We start from the raw sequence: 24,326 nt of genomic DNA on the forward strand, positions 1-24,326 counted from the left end.
TTTTCCGTGCCAGAATGCTGTGTTTCTTTTGGTTATTTTAACCCGCCCAATGGCAGTTTAGCCAATTATATTTTAGCACCATTGATGGAAAACCTTGTGTGGTTTATTCAGTCAGAAAGGCTCTCAGAGCATGTGTGTTCATGACTGAAATGCGACCTCTGGTGGACAGTGGTAGACTCCGAAATGAGACGCAGAATCCGAGTTTCACATGAGGTTATTAATTAGCAAATAATATAAATATTGCGAGTGTAAACATTAGATGGGCAGGTACATTGTAACCCTTTGTTACATTCTAACAACACGCTGACGAGATTTTTTGTGATAATCAGCCAAGTTTACACCAGACGAAACACGATAGAAATTTAAATACAGCCATTCAGAGTCACAGAATATTGCACTTACTCATAAAAATGGTACAGTTTATAATCTAATTAATACATATTAAACCTCTTTACCATTATTAAATGTAGATGCTGAATCACTGATGTGTTGGCTTGCACTGAGTCATAGTTAAGAAGTTCAATTTTAAACAGTTTATTTTATTTTCAAGATCTGAGGTGAACTATCTGCTGCTGCTTTCAGTAGTTTGGCAATAAATGTCATGTAAAATGGCATTCAAGCTCACATTATTAGCATTCAACACTGAATAAAGCACATGAGGTGTATCTGAGGTGATTTTGTTTTTCAGCTGCAATAAATAGATGCCTTTCTAAAATATTAATTCCAGGTGTTGGTTAGAACAAAAACTTCTTTTAATATGAAAATAATCCTTCCGTGTGCCGTTGCTTTTATCTAGAACACAATTTAAATTAGCCTTAAATCAGATGGCAAGCTAGATGGCACGCTCCTGAACCAGCTCAATCTGGCAACCTGCACATGCGTTTGTTTTGATCCAGGAATGCAATACCTAGTTCAACCACTGGGTGTTAAACTTACACACTGCACAATGCTGTGGATTATTAGGGGCCAAGCACCGTAGGTGCGTAGGCACCTATTGCTTTCGTTAGTGTTCTTATTATTAGGGGCCAAGCACCGTAGGTGCGTAGGCACCTATTGCTTTCGTTAGTGTTCTTATTATTAGGGGCCAAGCACCGTAGGTGCGTAGGCACCTATTGCTTTCGTTAGTGTTCTTATTATTATTATTATTATTATTCTTCTTCCGTTTCTTCCGCCGGATTTGAATGGCAGCCCATATAGGCGTATGCGGGAAAGTTGTATAATTTGGCACAATGATAGAGGCCAGTATTAACATTAATCAGACCAAATATGAAGTCTCAAAATCAAACTCTTTAGCGCCACCACTTGTCCAAACTTTCACAGATGTTTATCATCATAACTTTTGAACCGAATGGGCTACAATCAAAATTCTTTTTTCCTCTGATTCCTTGGCTCAGTCCGATTCAAACCCACCCTATGACGTCATTTTCCGTCATGAATTTTTTCGCGCTATTTTAAATTTTTCGAAAAACCTATTTGATCGAACTCGTCCTAGGCCGTGTCTCTGATTTTCACCAAAATTGAATCACATGATCTACAGACCATGCCAACCAAAAGTTATGGAATTCAAGTTGATTAGACCAACCGTTTTCGTTTAACTTGCGAACTAATTTAACGTAGAACTTGCGAAAATGGACTTGAGGCGATATCTCCCTAACGCATTCACCGATTCACACCAAACTTGGTATATGTTATGACAACTAGGGTCTAAGGTTAATTGCGGAGTTTCGGCGCACTGCCCCCTAGTGGTCCGGAGATACTAAAAACTTGCTTTTTGGCTTATAACGTCTCAACCTTTCGTCCGAGACTCATGAAACTGGTCTCATTACATCCGGCAGAGCATGCCGAGTCGAATGATGTCTGATTTTCACAGGTCAGCCATTTTGGGCGTCGCCCATTTCGATTTTTGGCCAAAAATGCTATATTTTACCAACACATTCACATATCATTACAAAACATGGTATGCATCTCTAACCCCATGCCCTGAAAGTACTCAAAAACGTCTGAAGCAGCGCCACCTTATGGCCAATAGTGCTTGGCCCCTTAATTGCTGCTTGCAGCTATATTTATTATTATTATTAGGGGCCAAGCACCGTAGGTGCGTAGGCACCTATTGCTTTCGTTAGTGTTCTTATTATTAGGGGCCAAGCACCGTAGGTGCGTAGGCACCTATTGCTTTCGTTAGTGTTCTTATTATTATTATTATTATTATTATTATTCTTCTTCTTCTTCTTCTTCTTCCGTTTCTTCCGCCGGATTTGAATGGCAGCCCATATAGGCGTATGCGGGAAAGTTGTATAATTTGGCACAATGATAGAGGCCAGTATTAACATTAATCAGGCCAAATATGAAGTCTCAAAATCAAACTCTCTAGCGCCACCACTTGTTTAAACTTTCACGTATGTTTATCATCATAACTTTTGAACCGAATGGGCTACAATCAAAATTCTTTTTTCCTCTGATTTCTTGGCTCAGTCCGATTCAAACGCACCCTATGACGTCATTTTCCGTCATGAAATTTTTCGCGCTATTTTAAATTTTTCGATAAACCTATTTGATCGAACTCGTCCTAGGCCGTGTCTCCGATTTTTACCAAAATTGAATCACATGATCTACAGACCATGCCAACCAAAAGTTATGGAATTCAAGTTGATTAGACCAACCGTTTTCGTTTAACTTGCGAACTAATTTAACGTAGAACTTGCGAAAATGGACTTGAGGCGATATCTCTTTAACGCATTCACCGATTCACACCAAACTTGGTGTGTGTTATGACAACTAGGGTCTAAGGTTAATTGCGGAGTTTCGGCGCACTGCCCCCTAGTGGTCCGGAGATACTAAAAACTTGCTTTTTGGCTTATAACGTCTCAACCTTTCGTCCGAAACTCATGAAACTGGTCTCATTACATCCGGCAGAGCATGCCGAGTCGAATGATGTCTGATTTTCACAGGTCAGCCATTTTGGGCGTCGCCCATTTCGTTTTTTGGCCAAAAATGCTATATTTTACCAACACATTCACATATCATTACAAAACATGGTATGCATCTTCAACCCCATGCCCTGAAAGTACTCAAAAACGTCTGGAGCAGCGCCACCTTATGGCCAATAGTGCTTGGCCCCTTAATTGCTGCTTGCAGCTATATTTATTATTATTATTATTCTTCTTCCGTTTCTTCCGCCGGATTTGAATGGCAGCCCATATAGGCGTATGCGGGAAAGTTGTATAATTTGGCACAATGATAGAGGCCAGTATTAACATTAATCAGGCCAAATATGAAGTCTCAAAATCAAACTCTCTAGCGCCACCACTTGTCCAAACTTTCACATACGTTTATCATCATAACTTTTGAACCGAATGGGCTACAATCAAAATTCTTTTTTCCTCTGATTCCTTGGCTCAGTCCAATTCAAACCCACCCTATGACGTCATTTTCCGTCATGAATTTTTTCGCGCTATTTTAAATTTTTCGAAAAACCTATTTGATCGAACTCGTCCTAGGCCGTGTCTCCGATTTTCACCCAAATTGAATCACATGATCTACAGACCATGCCAACCAAAAGTTATGGAATTCAAGTTAATTAGACCAACCGTTTTCGTTTAACTTGCGAACTAATTTAACGTAGAACTTGCGAAAATGGACTCGAGGCGATATCTCTGTAACGCATTCACCGATTCACACCAAACTTGGTGGGTGTTATGACAACTAGGGTCTAAGGTTAATTGCGGAGTTTCGGCGCACTGCCCCCTAGTGGTCCGGAGATACTAAAAACTTGCTTTTTGGCTTATAACGTCTCAACCTTTCGTCCGAAACTCATGAAACTGGTCTCATTACATCCGGCAGAGCATGCCGAGTCGAATGATGTCTGATTTTCACAGGTCAGCCATTTTGGGCGTCGCCCATTTTGATTTTTGGCCAAAAATGCTATATTTTACCAACACATTCACATATCATTGCAAAACATGGTATGCATCTTCAACCCCATGCCCTGAAAGTACTCAAAAACGTCTGGAGCAGCGCCACCTTATGGCCAATAGTGCTTGGCCCCTTAATTGCTGCTTGCAGCTATTTATTATTATTATTCTTCTTCCGTTTCTTCCGCCGGATTTGAATGGCAGCCCATATAGGCGTATGCGGGAAAGTTGTATAATTTGGCACAATGATAGAGGCCAGTATTAACATTAATCAGGCCAATTATGAAGTCTCAAAATCAAACTCTCTAGCGCCACCACTTGTCCAAACTTTCACGTATGTTTATCATCATAACTTTTGAACCGAATGGGCTACAATCAAAATTCTTTTTTCCTCTGATTCCTTGGCTCAGTCCGATTCAAACCCACCCTATGACGTCATTTTCCGTCATGAATTTTTTCGCGCTATTTTAAATTTTTCGAAAAACCTATTTGATCGAACTCGTCCTAGGCCGTGTCTCCGATTTTCACCCAAATTGAATCACATGATCTACAGACCATGCCAACCAAAAGTTATGGAATTCAAGTTGATTAGACCAACCGTTTTCGTTTAACTTGCGAACTAATTTAACAAAGAACTTGCGAAAATGGACTCGAGGCGATATCTCTGTAACGCATTCACCGATTCACACCAAACTTGGTGGGTGTTATGACAACTAGGGTCTAAGGTTAATTGCGGAGTTTCGGCGCACTGCCCCCTAGTGGTCCGGAGATACTAAAAACTTGCTTTTTGGCTTATAACGTCTCAACCTTTCGTCCGAAACTCATGAAACTGGTCTCATTACATCCGGCAGAGCATGCCGAGTCGAATGATGTCTGATTTTCACAGGTCAGCCATTTTGGGCGTCGCCCATTTTGATTTTTGGCCAAAAATGCTATATTTTACCAACACATTCACATATCATTACAAAACATGGTATGCATCTTCAACCCCATGCCCTGAAAGTACTCAAAAACGTCTGGAGAAGCGCCACCTTATGGCCAATAGTGCTTGGCCCCTTAATTGCTGCTTGCAGCTATATTTATTATTATTATTCTTCTTCTTCCGTTTCTTCCGCCGGATTTGAATGGCAGCCCATATAGGCGTATGCGGGAAAGTTGTATAATTTGGCACAATGATAGAGGCCAGTATTAACATTAATCAGGCCAATTATGAAGTCTCAAAATCAAACTCTCTAGCGCCACCACTTGTCCAAACTTTCACGTATGTTTATCATCATAACTTTTGAACCGAATGGGCTACAATCAAAATTCTTTTTTCCTCTGATTCCTTGGCTCAGTCCGATTCAAACGCACCCTATGACGTCATTTTCCGTCATGACTTTTTTCGCGCTATTTTAAATTTTTCGAAAAACCTATTTGATCGAACTCGTCCTAGGCCGTGTCTCCGATTTTCACCAAAATTGAATCACATGATCTACCGACCATGCCAACCAAAAGTTATGGAATTCACGTTGATTAGACCAACCGTTTTCGTTTAACTTGCGAACTAATTTAACGTAGAACTTGCGAAAATGGACTTGAGGCGATATCTCCCTAACGCATTCACCGATTCACACCAAACTTGGTGTGTGTTATGACAACTAGGGTCTAAGGTTAATTTCGGAGTTTCGGCGCACTGCCCCCTAGTGGTCCGGAGATACTAAAAACTTGCTTTTTGGATTATAACGTCTCAACCTTTCGTCCGAAACTCATGAAACTGGTCTCATTACATCCGGCAGAGCATGCCGAGTCGAATGATGTCTGATTTTCAAAGGTCAGCCATTTTGGGCGTCGCACATTTCGATTTTTGGCCAAAAATGCTATATTTTACCAACACATTCACATATCATTACAAAACATGGTATGCATCTTCAACCCCATGCCCTGAAAGTACTCAAAAACGTCTGAAGCAGCGCCACCTTATGGCCAAAAGTGCTTGGCCCCTTAATTGCTGCTTGCAGCTATATTTATTATTATTATTCTTCTTCTTCCGTTTCTTCCGCCGGATTTGAATGGCAGCCCATATAGGCGTATGCGGGAAAGTTGTATAATTTGGCACAATGATAGAGGCCAGTATTAACATTAATCAGGCCAATTATGAAGTCTCAAAATCAAACTCTCTAGCGCCACCACTTGTCCAAACTTTCACGTATGTTTATCATCATAACTTTTGAACCGAATGGGCTACAATCAAAATTCTTTTTTCCTCTGATTCCTTGGCTCAGTCCGATTCAAACCCACCCTATGACGTCATTTTCCGTCATGAATTTTTTCGCGCTATTTTAAATTTTTTGAAAAACCTATTTGATCGAACTCGTCCTAGGCCGTGTCTCCGATTTTCACTAAAATTGAATCACATGATCTACAGACCATGCCAACCAAAAGTTATGGAATTCAAGTTGATTAGACCAATCGTTTTCGTTTAACTTGCGAACTAATTTAACGTAGAACTTGCAAAAATGGACTTGAGGCGATATCTCTGTAACGCATTCACTGATTCACACCAAACTTGGTGTGTGTTATGACAACTAGGGTCTAAGGTTAATTGCGGAGTTTCGGCGCACTGCCCCCTAGTGGTCCGGAGATACTAAAAACTTGCTTTTTGGCTTATAACGTCTCAACCTTTCGTCCGAAACTCATGAAACTGGTCTCATTACATTCGGCAGAGCATGCCGAGTCGAATGATGTCTGATTTTCACAGGTCAGCCATTTTGGGCGTCGCCCATTTCGATTTTTGGCCAAAAATGCTATATTTTACCAACACATTCACATATCATTACAAAACATGGTATGCATCTTCAACCCCATGCCCTGAAAGTACTCAAAAACGTCTGGAGCAGCGCCACCTTATGGCCAATAGTGCTTGGCCCCTTAATTGCTGCTTGCAGCTATATTTATTATTATTATTATTATTATTATTCTTCTTCTTCTTCTTCTTCTTCTTCCGTTTCTTCCGCCGGATTTGAATGGCAGCCCATATAGGCGTATGCGGGAAAGTTGTATAATTTGGCACAATGATAGAGGCCAGTATTAACATTAATCAGGCCAAATATGAAGTCTCAAAGTCAAACTCTCTAGCGCCACCACTTGTCCAAACTTTCACGTATGTTTATCATGATAACTTTTGAACCGAATGGGCTACAATCAAAATTCTTTTTTCCTCTGATTCCTTGGCTCAGTCCGATTCAAACCCACCCTATGACGTCATTTTCCGTCATGAATTTTTTCGCGCTATTGTAAATTTTTCGAAAAACCTATTTGATCGAACTCGTCCTAGGCCGTGTCTCCGATTTTCACCAAAATTGAATCACATGATCTACAGACCATGCCAACCAAAAGTTATGGAATCCAAGTTGTTTAGACCAACCGTTTTCGTTTAACTTACGAACTAATTTAACATAGAACTTGCAAAAATGGACTTGAGGCGATATCTCCGTAACGCATTCACCGATTCACACCAAACTTGGTGTGTGTTATGACAACTATGGTCTAAGAATAATTGCGGAGTTTCGGCGCACTGCCCCCTACTGGTCCGGAGATACTAAAAACTTGCTTTTTGGCTTATAACGTCTCAACCTTTCATCCGAAACTCATGAAACTGGTCTCATTATATCCGGCAGAGCATGCCGAGTCGAATGATGTCTGATTTTCACAGGTCAGCCATTTTGGGCGTCGCCCATTTCGATTTTTGGCCAAAAATGCTATATTTTACCAACACATTCACATATCATTACAAAACATGGTATGCATCTTCAACCCCATGCCCTGAAAGTACTCAAAAACGTCTGGAGCAGCGCCACCTTATGGCCAATAGTGCTTGGCCCCTTAATTGCTGCTTGCAGCTATATTTATTATTATTATTATTATTATTCTTCTTCTTCTTCTTCTTCTTCTTCCGTTTCTTCCGCCGGATTTGAATGGCAGCCCATATAGGCGTATGCGGGAAAGTTGTATAATTTGGCACAATGATAGAGGCCAGTATTAACATTAATCAGGCCAATTATGAAGTCTCAAAATCAAACTCTCTAGCGCCACCACTTGTCCAAACTTTCACGTATGTTTATCATCATAACTTTTGAACCGAGTGGGCTACAATCAAAATTCTTTTTTCCTCTGATTCCTTGGCTCAGTCCGATTCAAACCCACCCTATGACGTCATTTTCCGTCATGACTTTTTTCGCGTTATTTTACATTTTTCGAAAAACCTATTTGATCGAACTCGTCCTAGGCCGTGTCTCCGATTTTCACCAAAATTGCATCACATGATCTACAGACGATGCCAACCAAAAGTTATGGAATTCAAGTTGATTACACCAACCGTTTTCGTTTAACTTGCGAACTAATTTAACGTAGAACTTGCAAAAATGGACTTGAGGCGATATCTCTGTAACGCATTCACCGATTCACACCAAACTTGGTGTGTGTTATGACAACTAGGGTCTAAGGTGAATTGCGGAGTTTCGGCGCACTGCCCCCTAGTGGTCCGGAGATACATAAAACTTGCTTTTTGGCTTATAACGTCTCAACCTTTCGTCCGAAACTCATGAAACTGGTCTCATTACATCCGGCAGAGCATGCCGAGTCGAATGATGTCTGATTTTCACAGGTCAGCCATTTTGGGCGTCGCCCATTTCAATTTTTGGCCAAAAATGCTATATTTTACCAACACATTCACATATCATTACAAAACTTGGTATGCATCTTCAACCCCATGCCCTGAAAGTACTCAAAAACGTCTGGAGCAGCGCCACCTTATGGCCAATAGTGCTTGGCCCCTTAATTGCTGCTTGCAGCTATATTTATTATTATTATTATTATTATTCTTCTTCTTCTTCTTCTTCTTCCGTTTCTTCCGCCGGATTTGAATGGCAGCCCATATAGGCGTATGCGGGAAAGTTGTATAATTTGGCACAATGATAGAGGCCAGTATTAACATTAATCAGGCCAATTATGAAGTCTCAAAATCAAACTCTCTAGCGCCACCACTTGTCCAAACTTTCACGTATGTTTATCATCATAACTTTTGAACCGAATGGGCTACAATCAAAATTCTTTTTTCCTCTGATTCCTTGGCTCAGTCCGATTCAAACCCACCCTATGACGTCATTTTCCGTCATGAATTTTTTCGCGCTATTTTAAATTTTTCGAAAAACCTATTTGATCGAACTCGTCCTAGGCCGTGTCTCCGATTTTCACCAAAATTGAATCACATGATGTACAGACCATGCCAACCAAAAGTTATGGAATTCAAGTTGATTAGACCAACTGTTTTCGTTTAATTTACGAACTAATTTAACGTAGAACTTGTGAAAATGGACTCGAGGCGATATCTCTGTAACGCATTCACCGATTCACACCAAACTTGGTGTGTGTTATGACAACTAGGGTCTAAGGTTAAATGCAGAGTTTCGGCGCACTGCCCCCTAGTGGTCCGGAGATACTTAAAACTTGCTTTTTGGCTTATAACGTCTCAACCTTTCGTCCGAAACTCATGAAACTGGTCTCATTACATCCGGCAGAGCATGCCGAGTCGAATGATGTCTGATTTTCACAGGTCAGCCATTTTGGGCGTCGCCCATTTCGATTTTTGCCCAAAAATGCTATATTTTACCAACATATTCACATATCATTACAAAACATGGTAAGCATCTGGCACAATGATAGAGGACAGTATTAACAATAATCAAACCAAATATGAAGTCTCAAAATCAAACTCTCTAGCGCCACCACTTGTACAAACGTTCATGTATGTTTATCATGATAACTTTTGAACCGAATGGGCTACATTCAAAATTCTTTTTTCCTCTGATTCCTTAGCTCAGTCCGATTCAAACCCACCCTATGACGTCATTTTCCGTCATGAAATTTTTCGCACTATATTAAATTTTTCGAAAAACCTATTTGATCGAACTCGTCCTAGGCCGTGTCTCCGATTTTCACCAAAATTGAATCACATGATCTACAGACCATGCCAACCAAAAGTTATGGAATTCAAGTTGATTAGACCAACCGTTTTTGTTTAACTTGCGAACTAATTTAACGTAGAACTTGCAAAAATGGACTTGAGGCGATATCTCTGTAATGCATTCACCGATTCACACCAAAGTTGGTGTGTGTCATGAGAACTAGGGTCTAAGGTTAATTGCTGAGTTTCGGCGCACTGCCCCCTAGTGGTCCGGAGATACAAAAAACTTGCTTTTTGGCTTATAACGTCTCAACCTTTCGTCCGAAACTCATGAAACTGGTCTCATTACATCCGGCAGAGCATGCAGAGTCGAATGATGTCTGATTTTCACAGGTCAGCCATTTTGGGCGTCGCCCATTTCGATTTTTGGCCAAAAATGCTATATTTTACCAACACATTCACATATCATTACAAAACATGGTATGCATCTTCAACCCCATGCCCTGAAAGTACTCAAAAACGTCTGGAGCAGCGCCACCTTATGGCCAATAGTGCTTGGCCCCTTAATTGCTGCTTGCAGCTATATTTATTATTATTATTATTATTATTATTCTTCTTCTTCTTCTTCTTCTTCCGTTTCTTCCGCCGGATTTGAATGGCAGCCCATATAGGCGTATGCGGGAAAGTTGTATAATTTGGCACAATGATAGAGGCCAGTATTAACATTAATCAGGCCAAATATGAAGTCTCAAAATCAAACTCTCTAGCGCCACCACTTGTCCAAACTTTCACATACATTTATCATCATAACTTTTGAACCGAATGGGCTACAATCAAAATTCTTTTTTCCTCTGATTCCTTGGCTCAGTCCGATTCAAACCCACCCTATGACGTCATTTTCCGTCATGAATTTTTTCGCGCTATTTTAAATTTTTTGAAAAACCTATTTGATCGAACTCGTCCTAGGCCGTGTCTCCGATTTTTACCAAAATTGAATCACTTGATCTACAGACCATGCCAACCAAAAGTTATGGAATTCAAGTTGATTAGACCAACCGTTTTCGTTTAACTTGCGAACTAATTTAACGTAGAACTTGCGAAAATGGACTTGAGGCGATATCTCCGTAACGCATTCACCGATTCACACCAAACTTGGTGTGTGTTATGACAACTAGGGTCTAAGGTTAATTGCATGGTTTCGGCGCACTGCCCCCTAGTGGTCCGGAGATACTAAAAACTTGCTTTTTGGCTTATAACGTCTTAACATTTCGTCCGAAACTCATGAAACTGGTCTCATTACATCCGGCAGAGCATGCCGAGTCGAATGATGTCTGATTTTCACAGGTCAGCCATTTTGGGCGTCGCCCATTTTGATTTTTGGCCAAAAATGCTATATTTTACCAACACATTCACATATCATTACAAAACATGGTATGCATCTTCAACCCCATGCCCTGAAAGTACTCAAAAACGTCTGGAGCAGCGCCACCTTATGGCCAATAGTGCTTGGCCCCTTAATTGCTGCTTGCAGCTATATTTAGGGGCCAAGCACCGTAGGTGCGTAGGCACCTATTGCTTTCGTTAGTGTTCTTATTAGGGGCCAAGCACCGTAGGTGCGTAGGCACCTATTGCTTTCGTTAGTGTTCTTATTATTATTATTATTATTATTATTATTATTCTTCTTCTTCTTCTTCTTCTTCTTCCGTTTCTTCCGCCAGATTTGAATGGCAGCCCATATAGGCGTATGCGGGAAAGTTGTATAATTTGGCACAATTATAGAGGCCAGCATTAACATTAATCAGGCCAATTATGAAGTCTCAAAACCAAACTCTCTAGCGCCACCACTTGTCCAAACTTTCACATACATTTATCATCATAACTTTTGAACCGAATGGGCTACAATCAAAATTCTTTTTTCCTTTGATTCCTTGGCTCAGTCCGATTCAAACGCACCCTATGACGTCATTTTCCGTCATTAAATTTTTCGCGCTATTTTAAATTTTTCGAAAAACCTATTTGATCGAACTCGTCCTAGGCCGTGTCTCCGATTTTTACCAAAATTGAATCACATGATCTACAGACCATGCCAACCAAAAGTTATGGAATTCAAGTTGATTAGACCAACCGTTTTCGTTTAACTTGCGAACTAATTTAACGTAGAACTTGCGAAAATGGACTTGAGGCGATATCTCTTTAACGCATTCACCGATTCACACCAAACTTGGTGTGTGTTATGACAACTAGGGTCTAAGGTTAATTGCGGAGTTTCGGCGCACTGCCCCCTAGTGGTCCGGAGATACTAAAAACTTGCTTTTTGGCTTATAACGTCTCAACCTTTCGTCCGAAACTCATGAAACTGGTCTCATTACATCCGGCAGAGCATGCCGAGTCGAATGATGTCTGATTTTCACAGGTCAGCCATTTTGGGCGTCGCCCATTTCGTTTTTTGGCCAAAAATGCTATATTTTACCAACACATTCACATATCATTACAAAACATGGTATGCATCTTCAACCCCATGCCCTGAAAGTACTCAAAAACGTCTGGAGCAGCGCCACCTTATGGCCAATAGTGCTTGGCCCCTTAATTGCTGCTTGCAGCTATATTTATTATTATTATTATTATTATTATTCTTCTTCTTCTTCTTCTTCTTCTTCCGTTTCTTCCGCCAGATTTGAATGGCAGCCCATATAGGCGTATGCGGGAAAGTTGTATAATTTGGCACAATTATAGAGGCCAGCATTAACATTAATCAGGCCAATTATGAAGTCTCAAAACCAAACTCTCTAGCGCCACCACTTGTCCAAACTTTCACATACATTTATCATCATAACTTTTGAACCGAATGGGCTACAATCAAAATTCTTTTTTCCTCTGATTCCTTGGCTCAGTCCGATTCAAACGCACCCTATGACGTCATTTTCCGTCATTAAATTTTTCGCGCTATTTTAAATTTTTCGAAAAACCTATTTGATCGAACTCGTCCTAGGCCGTGTCTCCGATTTTTACCAAAATTGAATCACATGATCTACAGACCATGCCAACCAAAAGTTATGGAATTCAAGTTGATTAGACCAACCGTTTTCGTTTAACTTGCGAACTAATTTAACGTAGAACTTGCGAAAATGGACTTGAGGCGATATCTCTTTAACGCATTCACCGATTCACACCAAACTTGGTGTGTGTTATGACAACTAGGGTCTAAGGTTAATTGCGGAGTTTCGGCGCACTGCCCCCTAGTGGTCCGGAGATACTAAAAACTTGCTTTTTGGCTTATAACGTCTCAACCTTTCGTCCGAAACTCATGAAACTGGTCTCATTACATCCGGCAGAGCATGCCGAGTCGAATGATGTCTGATTTTCACAGGTCAGCCATTTTGGGCGTCGCCCATTTCGTTTTTTGGCCAAAAATGCTATATTTTACCAACACATTCACATATCATTACAAAACATGGTATGCATCTTCAACCCCATGCCCTGAAAGTACTCAAAAACGTCTGGAGCAGCGCCACCTTATGGCCAATAGTGCTTGGCCCCTTAATTGCTGCTTGCAGCTATATTTAGGGGCCAAGCACCGTAGGTGCGTAGGCACCTATTGCTTTCGTTAGTGTTCTTATTAGGGGCCAAGCACCGTAGGTGCGTAGGCACCTATTGCTTTCGTTAGTGTTCTTATTAGGGGCCAAGCACCGTAGGTGCGTAGGCACCTATTGCTTTCGTTAGTGTTCTTATTATTATTATTATTATTATTCTTCTTCTTCCGTTTCTTCCGCCGGATTTGAATGGCAGCCCATATAGGCGTATGCGGGAAAGTTGTATAATTTGGCACAATGATAGAGGCCAGTATTAACATTAATCAGGCCAATTATGAAGTCTCAAAATCAAACTCTCTAGCGCCACCACTTGTCCAAACTTTCACGTATGTTTATCATGATAACTTTCGAACCGAATGGGCTACAATCAAAATTCTTTTTTCCTCTGATTCCTTGGCTCAGTCCGATTCAAACCCACCCTATGACGTCATTTTCCGTCATGAAATTTTTCGCGCTATTTTAAATTTTTCGAAAAACATATTTGATCGAACTCGTCCTAGGCCGTGTCTCCGATTTTCACCAAAATTGAATCACATGATCTACAGACCATGCCAACCAAAAGTTATGGAATTCAAGTTGATTACACCAACCGTTTTCGTTTAACTTGCGAACTAATTTAACGTAGAACTTGCAAAAATGGACTTGAGGCGATATCTCTGTAACGCATTCACCGATTCACACCAAACTTGGTGTGTGTTATGACAACTAGGGTCGAAGGTTAATTGCGGAGTTTCGGCGCACTGCCCCCTAGTGGTCCGGAGATACATAAAACTTGCTTTTTGGCTTATAACGTCTCAACCTTTCGTCCGAAACTCATGAAACTGGTCTCATTACATCAGGCAGAGCATGCCGAGTCGAATGATGTCTGATTTTCACAGGTCAGCCATTTTGGGCGTCGCCCATATCGATTTTTGGCCAAAAATGCTATATTTAACCAACACATTCACATATCATTACAAAACTTGGTATGCATCTTCAACCCCATGCCCTGAAAGTACTCAAAAACGTCTGGAGCAGCGCCACCTTATGGCCAATAGTGCTTGGCCCCTTAATTGCTGCTTGCAGCTATATTTATTATTATTATTATTATTATTTTTATATATGGGATAGCTTCAATGTGCCATCATCTAGTTTTGTTTGGTTGTCTTTGGGAAATGATATACGTCAGTAAGCTGGAGTGACTGCTGGTGATATTGACACTTGAACATCATAAGTATACAGACTTCAAAAGGCCAAATGTAAATGCTCTCCTGTCAAGTCTTGAGTCATTTAATTCAACTCTACATATGAAAAAGCATTCGCTTATTCATGCTACATATGCAGTTTTTACACCTTCTAAATAAGATTATGAAGACATACATGCTGGAAACCCCAAAACCCAACGTGAGTGAGCAATGGATGAGAGAAATGGAGCAACTGTGAAACTGAAACGCAAACTCAATCAAACTCAGGGAAGAGGGAAGGTACTGACTTCATATTTACACATACTGTAGTGCAGGAAGGGTAGAATAGATTTTCTGTATGACGGTTTTGCCGACACATATTTATGGAGATGCACCTAAATGAAACCTTCTCAACTGGACAGCAATTCTTCAAAGTCTTCAAAACTCTGCAAAGCTATACAGTAGGTTAATGAATATTTGATATCCTCAGGGACAGGGGACTTCATATTGTGTATTCCTAATCCTGCACAAGCTTTTACAACAATCAATAATTGGCAAGAAAATCAGAAATTCTGAGGAAAAAACATGCACAATTTCTTTTATAGCATTCCAAGTCAACTGGGGAAGTTGTCATGGTTACATGTCAGATTCCAGCAAGATAAGAGGATGCACTGCTCTCTCCCCAGCAACTTCGTACTCCACAGCTGTCATGGCACACACATGTTCTCCATCACCCTTGTTCTCTGCTAATTAACTAGGAATGTGGGTATATGAGCAATGACGACAGAAAGAAGAAAAGGATGTATGCACAGCGTCTGTCATATCTGGGCCATAGGTGCTGGAAATCAATAATAACCCAGAGGGAGGTTACCGAACCTCCCCCACCATTATCTTTAGTTTCCTCTGCCTTAAATTCAATCTTGCCTGCTCTACCATCTTATTTGAACCCCCCAAAAAATAAAAAATAATGATTCATTCTTGGACATGTTGCGGTGCACATATTTTGTTGGACAGGATTAATGTATACATGCTTTTAATATCATAGTAGTTAGAGCAAGATGTCTTATGCCCAGTGCAGGATACAAAACTTTCCCATTAACCATAAGGCTAGTATAAATGAGATTGACATCAAATGTCTGATTGGTTACTATGAACATTCAGTGCAAGTGGCATACATATGTCGGTTGAAGTAGGATGTATACAGGAACAAAAGCGATCTATTTGGTTTAATTCTGTGCTTTTACAGTGGAGTGCAGACCATGGATGAAGGACGGAAATGTAGAAAAGGCACATAGGAGCTGTGTCGCCTGAATGCTATGAGGAGGATATGAGAGTTATTCTTAAATGGGTCTCAAAGGCCATATTATGTTGTATGTATAATCCACTAAAATAGAGTTGGGTAGGAATGGCTTATATGTAATCTAAATTGTACACAGTAATAAATGCTGCGTTCCACACAATTAATTTGTGTTCACATAAAATAATTAAGTCAACTTATTCATTTTTGCAAATTTAAGTAACATAAAGCAATTCACTTGTCGCAAAAACATTCAAGGGTTGTGTTGTTTCAGCTAATTTTAAATAAGTAGTTTGAACAAACAGCAAACGTTACTTTATCAGCGTTTGACATTAACACCTTCAAATGCACTTCTAGTGTTTTTTTAGATGAAATATTTAAAGTAGCTGTGATATTGCTGTGAATGTCATGTTTTTTGTATTGGTATTAAACTTGCTGTTTTCTGAATGTACTTAATTTTAAGTAAATGATTTAAATCAAAAAGTGATTTGGTTTTAATCATCAGGGATACTATCAGCAAACACTATCAGCAAGGTGTATTAATGTTAGTATTTTGAAATAATAACTGTTCATACATTGCACTTTGATTAACAAAGCTTTTGAGGCTCTTTTTGTTTTAAGCTTTTTTTTACTCTTGTTATTTTTTTCAAAGCGTAACTGCTAATAAGAGCTATGCAATACTACAGCTACATTTTCAAAACAATAGGGAGCATTACAGAAATTAACAATGTTTATTGTGGAGGTTTGAATAAATTGTCTGGCACATCATGTATATCAGTGTGCAATTTTACTTGCATTGTCTGGATTGTGGTAAAGAATGTGTGCAATTTGTTTAAAAAAAGTTGTACTTTACAGTACATGTGAAAATGTTTTTCTCAATCGCTTCATTAAATATTTCAAATTGTTCAGTAAGCTGCAAGTTTGAGAGGCACACTTTGGATAGTACAACAAACCCTTTACAGCCATGTATTGTAATCTAATTCAAATTGTTCCCAGCAGGCACAGGACATAAACATGACATCAGATTAACGTTCTACCCAAACGTCATAGGACGTTGCATAAAATCGGGGCGACGCAGTGGCGCAGTAGGTAGTGCTGTCGCCTCACAGCAAGAAGGTCGCTGGGTCGCTGGTTCGATCCTCGGCTTAGTTGGTGTTTCTGTGTGGAGTTTGCATGTTCTCCCTGCATTCGCGTGGGTTTCCTCCGGGTGCTCCGGTTTCCCCCACAGTCTAAAGACATGCGGCACAGGTGAATTGGGTAAGCTAAATTGTCTGTAGTGTATAAGTGTGTGTGAATGTGTGTGTGGAAGTTTCCCAGAGATGGGTTGCGGCTGGAAGGGCATCCGCTGCGTAAAAATGTGCTGGATAAGTCTGCGGTTCATTCCGCTGTGGCGGATTAATAAAGGGACTAAGCCGACAAGAAAATTAATGAATGAATGAAAATCGGGTTGTCGTCAGAACACAATGTCAGGCCGAAGTCAATGTCTAATGTTGGACAGACGTTGCATTTTGGTTACTTTTCAACACAACCTAAAATCAACCAAATATCAACGTCCAATGATGTTACAGCTGTACGTTGTGTGGACATTACCAATATTATGTCGATCTGGCGTTGGATTTTGATTGCTATATAAATATATATATATATATATATATATATATATATATATATATATATATATATATATATATATATATATATATATATATATATATATATATACCTACCTGACGAATAAAGTATGATGTCAATATGACGTTGGTTTAAGATGTTGGTTGGACATTGGATTTTGGTCACTTTTCAAAGCAAACTAGAATCAACAAAATATTTCAAATCGTTATGGGACGTCAACATAACATTGTCCTTAGATGCTGGCGACGTAAATCCTAACTAATATTAACTTTTAATGACGTTGTGTGTCTGCTGGGTTGGTACATGTGAAAATATAGACATATCACTCTTCTTTGCCTACCAACCTGTATTCTCTGATTCAGATTTCAAAATCAGTTTCAAACTATCCTTTTTACAAAAAAATAGTAAGGAGAAAGCTTAAATTTCAGTCGAAATTGTGACTTTTCTGGTAAGATTTTCTATATTTAAATATAAATACAGTATAAATTGATTAGAATGTAGCAGCAGTGTTTTTGTAAACTGTTGTTAACAGTTTTGAAATGAGTTTGTTAGCATGTAAAAAATGTGCCAAAAATGAATGAAAGAAATGTTTGGGAATTTAAAATGTATTCAATGCATACACTTTGTGTGAAAGAAAGAAAAAAGGATTAGTAGTATGCTTTGCATAGACTTCTGTTTGGCATTTTGTGTCAGACTTGTGGCTTTGGTACTGCACAATAATAGTAGTAAAACTGTAAACTCTTGATAAATATTTTAACGAATGTATAGCATTAAGTGTAACTACATTTTCCTTTGGATCAACCATCAAATACACACAATTTTATTTTAAAGTGCACAAAAATCACACAATATATACAAATGTACATATGTGAAATAATATCTCCATCAGACATCAAAACAGGGCTTACTGAAATGGACAATAATTGTCTTTACTTTGTGCCTTGTAACTTTCTGATCTTTTTTCATGATCAAACTGCAACATTATGAATAAAGGGAAGCTAAAAGGGCTAAAACCTTTTAATGTACAACCCTCATTTATCCTAGTCACATTCTTATTCAGAGCATACTTTTTTTCTAACTGCTGTCAATTTAAACATATTACAAACAGCACAAAATGTGGTTTTAAATGCACCTAAAGTTTGACAGCTATAAACAGGCAAGCTTTTTAAGCTTGGAATGCTATATTAAACCACACACACACATACACACACACACACACACACACACACACACACACACACACACACACACACACACACATCTTACTAAACAATCACTTCTATTCTGTCTTCACAGATTTGGCAGTATCCAGGGTAAGTTGTTCCGCTGCTGTGAGTTTTGTGCTTGTGTGGTTCTGTGCAGTTGTTGTGGTACAAATTAGTATTGTATTCTTTCCCGGCTTTCTGTGATTTACTCTTGTGGTTGTCATGGTTAGCTTCTATTAGCATATTAGCTTCCTTTATGTAATCCCCATTTGCAGACATGCCCTTATTTACTAATAAAATCCATTAAACATAACAGGACTTTAATTGTTCAAAGCAAGTCAAAATCTGCATGAAAAAGTGCATGTGTCAAATATCTGTCCTGCTATCTGTACAAAATGAATATGATGACTTTTAAGACGACCATGTGCAAGACATTTTATATTACATTACAAAACCTTATAAATGCAAATTGAAGTGTAAATGAGTAAACTTTTATTCATGGTAGTTAAGACAGTATTTCTGTACAATAAATTTGGACAAAGAGGCATTCAGCACACTGACATATTCACACACAATAATTACACTGTTTTATTCCATGTATACCATGAAATGTTAGCAATCGCTGTGTTATCAAAATATGATTAACTGCAGTTTTCCTTTCCAGCATACTCTACGTGTAGGGTCTTCTCTGCGAGTTGATGGAGTAAGCTTAACTTTAGTACAGCTTAATTTGTTCCTGACCGATTGATCCACTCCCTAAAAAACTTTGCATGCAATCATAGCATGGGGATTTAATCCAATATTGCCAAGAAGCTTCACGTTTGGAATCATTTCTGATCTTGCTCAATCCAATGATGAAGAAATAGCGTTTTACACTTCCTTGTTTTTTCCTTTTGTGTGTACTGTAATTTCCTTGGCAGTGGCGTAACTATTGGCAATGATGACTAGGCCCTTTCCCATTGCATTATGTTCACATGCATTATTCAAAGACCTGGAAAAGGTTCCAGTTGTAAGTGCTAGTGTAGTCCTAAAAAAATGCAATTGACTACTACTCTTGCCAGCATTACCTACTAGGGCTGTCATGATTTCGTTCACAATTTGACTAAATTCCTAAAGCTGGGATAACCAACTTGATAATCTACTGTATATTGCAATCTGTGCTAAATCTGTTGTCAAACATTGTAGCATGAACTAATGACAATAAACCTTATAACATAAATAATTAGTGTAATTGTCAATCAAAAATACACTTTCTGACAAAAGTCTTGTCGTCAATCCCAGTTGTAAGAGCAACAAATAATAACTTGACTTCTGGTTGATCATTTGAAAAAGTGGCAGAAGGTAGATTTTTCAGATGAGTCATCTGTTGGACTGCATCTCAATCATCACAGCTACTGCAGAAGACCTATTGGAACCCACAAAGATGCAAGATTCTCACTGAAATCAGTCAAGTTTGGTAAAGAAAAATCATGGTTTGGTGGTACATTCAGTATGGGGGTAGGCGAGAGATCTGCAGAGTGGATGACAACATCAACAGCCTGAGATATCAAGACATTTGTGCTGCCCATTACCTTACAAACCACAGGAAAGGGAAAGTTCTTCAGCAGGATAGCGCTCCTTCTCTTACTTCAGCCTCCACATCAAATTCCTGAAAGCAAAGAAGGTCAAGGTTCTCCAGGATTGGCCAGCCCAATCACCAGACATAACCATTATTGAGCATGTCTAGGGTAAGATGACGGAGGAGGCATTGAAGATCTAAAGAATCCTGATAAACTCTGGGAGTCCTTCAAGATCGCTTTCTTTGCCATTCGACATGACTTTATTAATAAGTTATTTGAGTCATTGCAGAGATGTATGGACGCAGTCGTCCAAGCTCATGGGAGCCACACACAATATTAATTCTTTTTCCACTGCACCCTGACCTTATATTCTATTCTATACAAACTTATTTCTGTTAAGTGACAAGACTTTTGCCAAAGTAAAGTCAGACCTTACTGTCCTAATTAAATCTTTAAAAATCAGGGCATGATCATATTTTACTTTGGTAAAATAAGCATAATCTAAAGGCCTTTTCATTTCATATAAGCTACTTCTGATACCAAATGATTCACTAGAAGTCACGTTATTATTTGTTGTTCCTAAAACTTGGATAAGGCAACAAGACTTTTGTCAGGTAGTGTATGCCATTATTTACTTACTCTACTTATTTACTTACAAAATGAAATTGCCAAAATGACCCAAGTCTGCCCGTCTAGGCAAATCAATATAAATAAATATAATGACACAAGTTTGTATCTGTGCAATTTCGTGCTCCTGCAGAGTTTGGCTGCTTAAGAATTTCTGAACCAAAATTTGTGACTTAGTTAATAAAATGTTTAATTTTGCTGCTTTAACCTTTTAAAATGTTTAATTTTAGACTATGGGCATTAGGTTATGAGGCATTCCACCTCTAAGACGGAATGATGCAGCGTATTAAAACGTCTTTAAACAATATATTCAATTATATATAACAAAAGTGAGTTACTCAATCACATAATGTCTGTTTTGAGCTAAGGCCTATGCAATCCTAGTTACGCCACTGATTCCTACAATGCTTTCCTATTCTCCACTTTCTAAGCCTCATACTTCCAGCCGAAAGAATTATTGTTTTATAACTCAGATTACAAACTGAGGTGACACATGGTATGTTGTTAATAATAAAGGTATCAGAAAGAGTCTGTGTACTTCTAGCTTAACATATAACTATACTGATTAGAAACTCATCTTGATCAACATTTAACTGTAAGAAAAGATAACTCTCCTACATTTAAGTGCCAAGCCTAGTTACAATATAAAGGCTATAATTATGACTGTAAGTTTGACTCATTACTATTAAGTGTCATATGCAGATTATTAGTGGTTTTATCAAACATTATTACTTGTGTTGACAATTTATGTTTTTGTATTCCATCCTTCAATTACTGTAAATTGCATTCATTCCCAAACCCACAATGATTTTTAATGACTAATTTCATTTTTGTTAAATTGGCTGATGCTTCAACATGAGTCATCAAAAAGGGGTATTATTAAAACAGCAAGGAAGATGGTGAACCTCTTTAGAGACCCAGTGCAATAAATGTCTGTGGAATGCTTTGATGAAGTCATAGTGTATTTTTAATTTACTAAATGAAAAAGAACAATGAGTTGACATTTTACAATATAAAAAACAGGGTGTTAGTGTTAATTAGCGTAGTGGTTCTTAATCTCAGTCATGCAGAGCAGTGGGTCCCAGCACCAGAGTTGACACCCACAGTTTTAGAGTGGTTTTAATGATTGTGGTCATGAGGGATTATTGTTTTTTTAACATGGACAACTAATTTTGTGGGCAATTGGTCATCTCTATTGGATCTCTAGTGGTTTGTATTTCACTGCTTTCTGTATTTTTCCCCTGAATTTTGACAATGAGTTTTCCAACAGGTTTCCAGATCTTTGTTTTTTGTCTGCTTTGTTGTTTGGCACATACTGTATCCATTACCAGCTGTTTAACTGCTAGTGTTGTCCTGTTTGCTTTTTTTTTTGGATCATTTTTTTGCATAATTTTTCTGGATCATTTTCAGCCTGTAAAATGACCATCTGCTAGTGATTCCCCAGTCAACCATGTAATTACAATCTAGACAAAAGAATCAGAGGATGGCTGTCAGCGTAGTGTATACTTCCAATTGATACAGTTATTGTCAGTCAGTACCCCAAATTCAGTTACTTATACTTAACCACTGTAACTCTATTGTAGGCTCTGTTTTTTTAATCAGTTTTTTGTTAAATTTTCAATGTTGATAAATCTGTATCAGGGTATGGCAGGAAGCAATTCTTCTCAATTTACCAGAGGACTTTAATTTTAGACTTTAGCATTGAGTCTGCTTGGGAAGTCACAAATCTGTGTTCAGTGCCGTTGCCAGCGGCACAACACCACTGCTTTGAGGCATGTCAAATTTAGGGCAGAGCACACCTGTTTTTTTATAGCACTTTTCAAATGAACCAAGTGAAAGACCATTCGTTCAAACATTTATCAGATATCTATTGTTTAATGTGCAGTTTCTCAATCACGTTCCTGGAGGACCACCAGCTCTGCACACTCTCCAATGTCTCCCTAACCAAACACATCTGATTCAGATCATCAGGGGCCTTATGTATCAATGCTTTGCGTACGCCAGATTTCACGCTCATGTTTGGATTTACTAATGATGAAATGAACGTGAGAATGTGCGTTGGTCCACGCCAACTTCATGTCTGACGTACATGTATTTCTTGTGTGTGTTTGTTTTATTTAAATTGGCGACTCTTAAAGGCAATTGTGTTCATTTGCACACTACGAAGTATCTTTGAGCCGCATGTCATCATCCACATGTCTTGCAGGTATATAAGGTTTTCATACCATGCAGTTGACGAGTCAAACATTAAAGCGCAACTTGCAGCGATCGCCAGTTTTCCCAATATAATCAGAGCGATCGACTGCATACACATTGCTATAAAGGTGCCATCTGAAGACGAATTTGCATACGTGAATCGTAAACATTTCCATTCAATAAACGTGCAAATAATATGTGATGCTCAAATGTGCCTAACATATTACACACACTTATTAATGATTCCTACTCGTCTTCCTCGTGATGAAGAGTAGGCAAAATCTGATATGTAGTGGGGGAAAGAAGAATGAGTTCATCAGACGCTGGATTCGAACTGAGTTAATGATCGAATGTGTCAAAACATGGTGCCGTGCGCTTAACGAGTTACGCCACTCATGCTGCTGTGTGCCACTCTCTTCTTTGTCAATAAAACAGTGCTATTTGCACTTAGCCTAAATAGACACTACAAAATTTTACACCTTTACATCAGACCATTTCTTTTTAATTCACCCAAAGTGTGATGTTCAGACCCCACTGTTAACCGCGTCAGCTAAACTCTCCCATTTTATTTATTTTTTTATTTTGTTATTAATTCCGGAGGACAAACTTGCAAATAACATCATTTTTCTCTGGTCTACCTCCGAAAGGATCACCTCCAATTCACATTCTGTTCAAAGTTTCTCTTTTTGCTTGCTTTTTTCATTGCCTTTTCATTCAGTTTTGCCAAAGTAGAGTCATTACCATATTTAATAGAGGGAGGAGGCAGGGAGGGGTTTGTTGCACGTGCACGTGCGCTCAGTTTCACATTAAGTCGGATGTACAAAGAGAATATGCGTCGGATTCCGCGTACCCAGTGTTTCATACATCTGACTTTTTACTGCGTATACACACATTTACAGCTTTGTGCGTACGTAATATTTTAGTATGAATTCAACGCAAGTCTTCGTACATGAGGCCCCAGCTCATTAGCAGAGACTGAAATATCTATAATGCAGGGGTGTCCACACTTGGTCCTGGAGGGCCAGTGTCCTGGAGAGTTTAGGTCCAACTCTAATCAAACACATCTGAACCAGTTAATCAAGCTCTTACTAGATATAGTTGAAACTTCCAGGCAGGTGTGCTGTAGCAAGTTGAAGCTAAACTCGGTAGAACACCGGCCCTCCAGGACCGAGTTTGAACACCCTTGCTGTAATGTGTGAGAC

The 24,326-nt window shown here is 39.0% G+C and overlaps 1 protein-coding gene across 4 annotated transcripts in view; it reads left to right on the top strand.

Annotated features, from left to right (window-relative positions):
- The window catches only part of lhfpl4a (LHFPL tetraspan subfamily member 4a), a 55,140-nt gene that overhangs the window by 14,944 nt on the left and 15,870 nt on the right, over window positions 1–24,326 (top strand). The window contains exons 3-4 of one of the 4 annotated variants that reach the window (XM_021477084.3): window positions 18,834–18,850; window positions 19,407–19,445. The exons of 1 other annotated variant lie outside the window; for it this stretch is intronic. In XM_021477084.3, the coding sequence (XP_021332759.1) occupies window positions 18,834–18,850; window positions 19,407–19,445 (56 nt within the window). Of the gene's footprint in view, window positions 1–18,833; window positions 18,851–19,393; window positions 19,446–24,326 lie in introns of all 4 variants that reach the window. 2 more of the 4 variants (XM_005166239.6, XM_073954025.1) reach the window with 2 other exon arrangements.

This window comes from Danio rerio, chromosome 6 (genome assembly GCF_049306965.1).
Source record: "Danio rerio strain Tuebingen ecotype United States chromosome 6, GRCz12tu, whole genome shotgun sequence".
Lineage (NCBI taxonomy): Eukaryota > Metazoa > Chordata > Actinopteri > Cypriniformes > Danionidae > Danio > Danio rerio.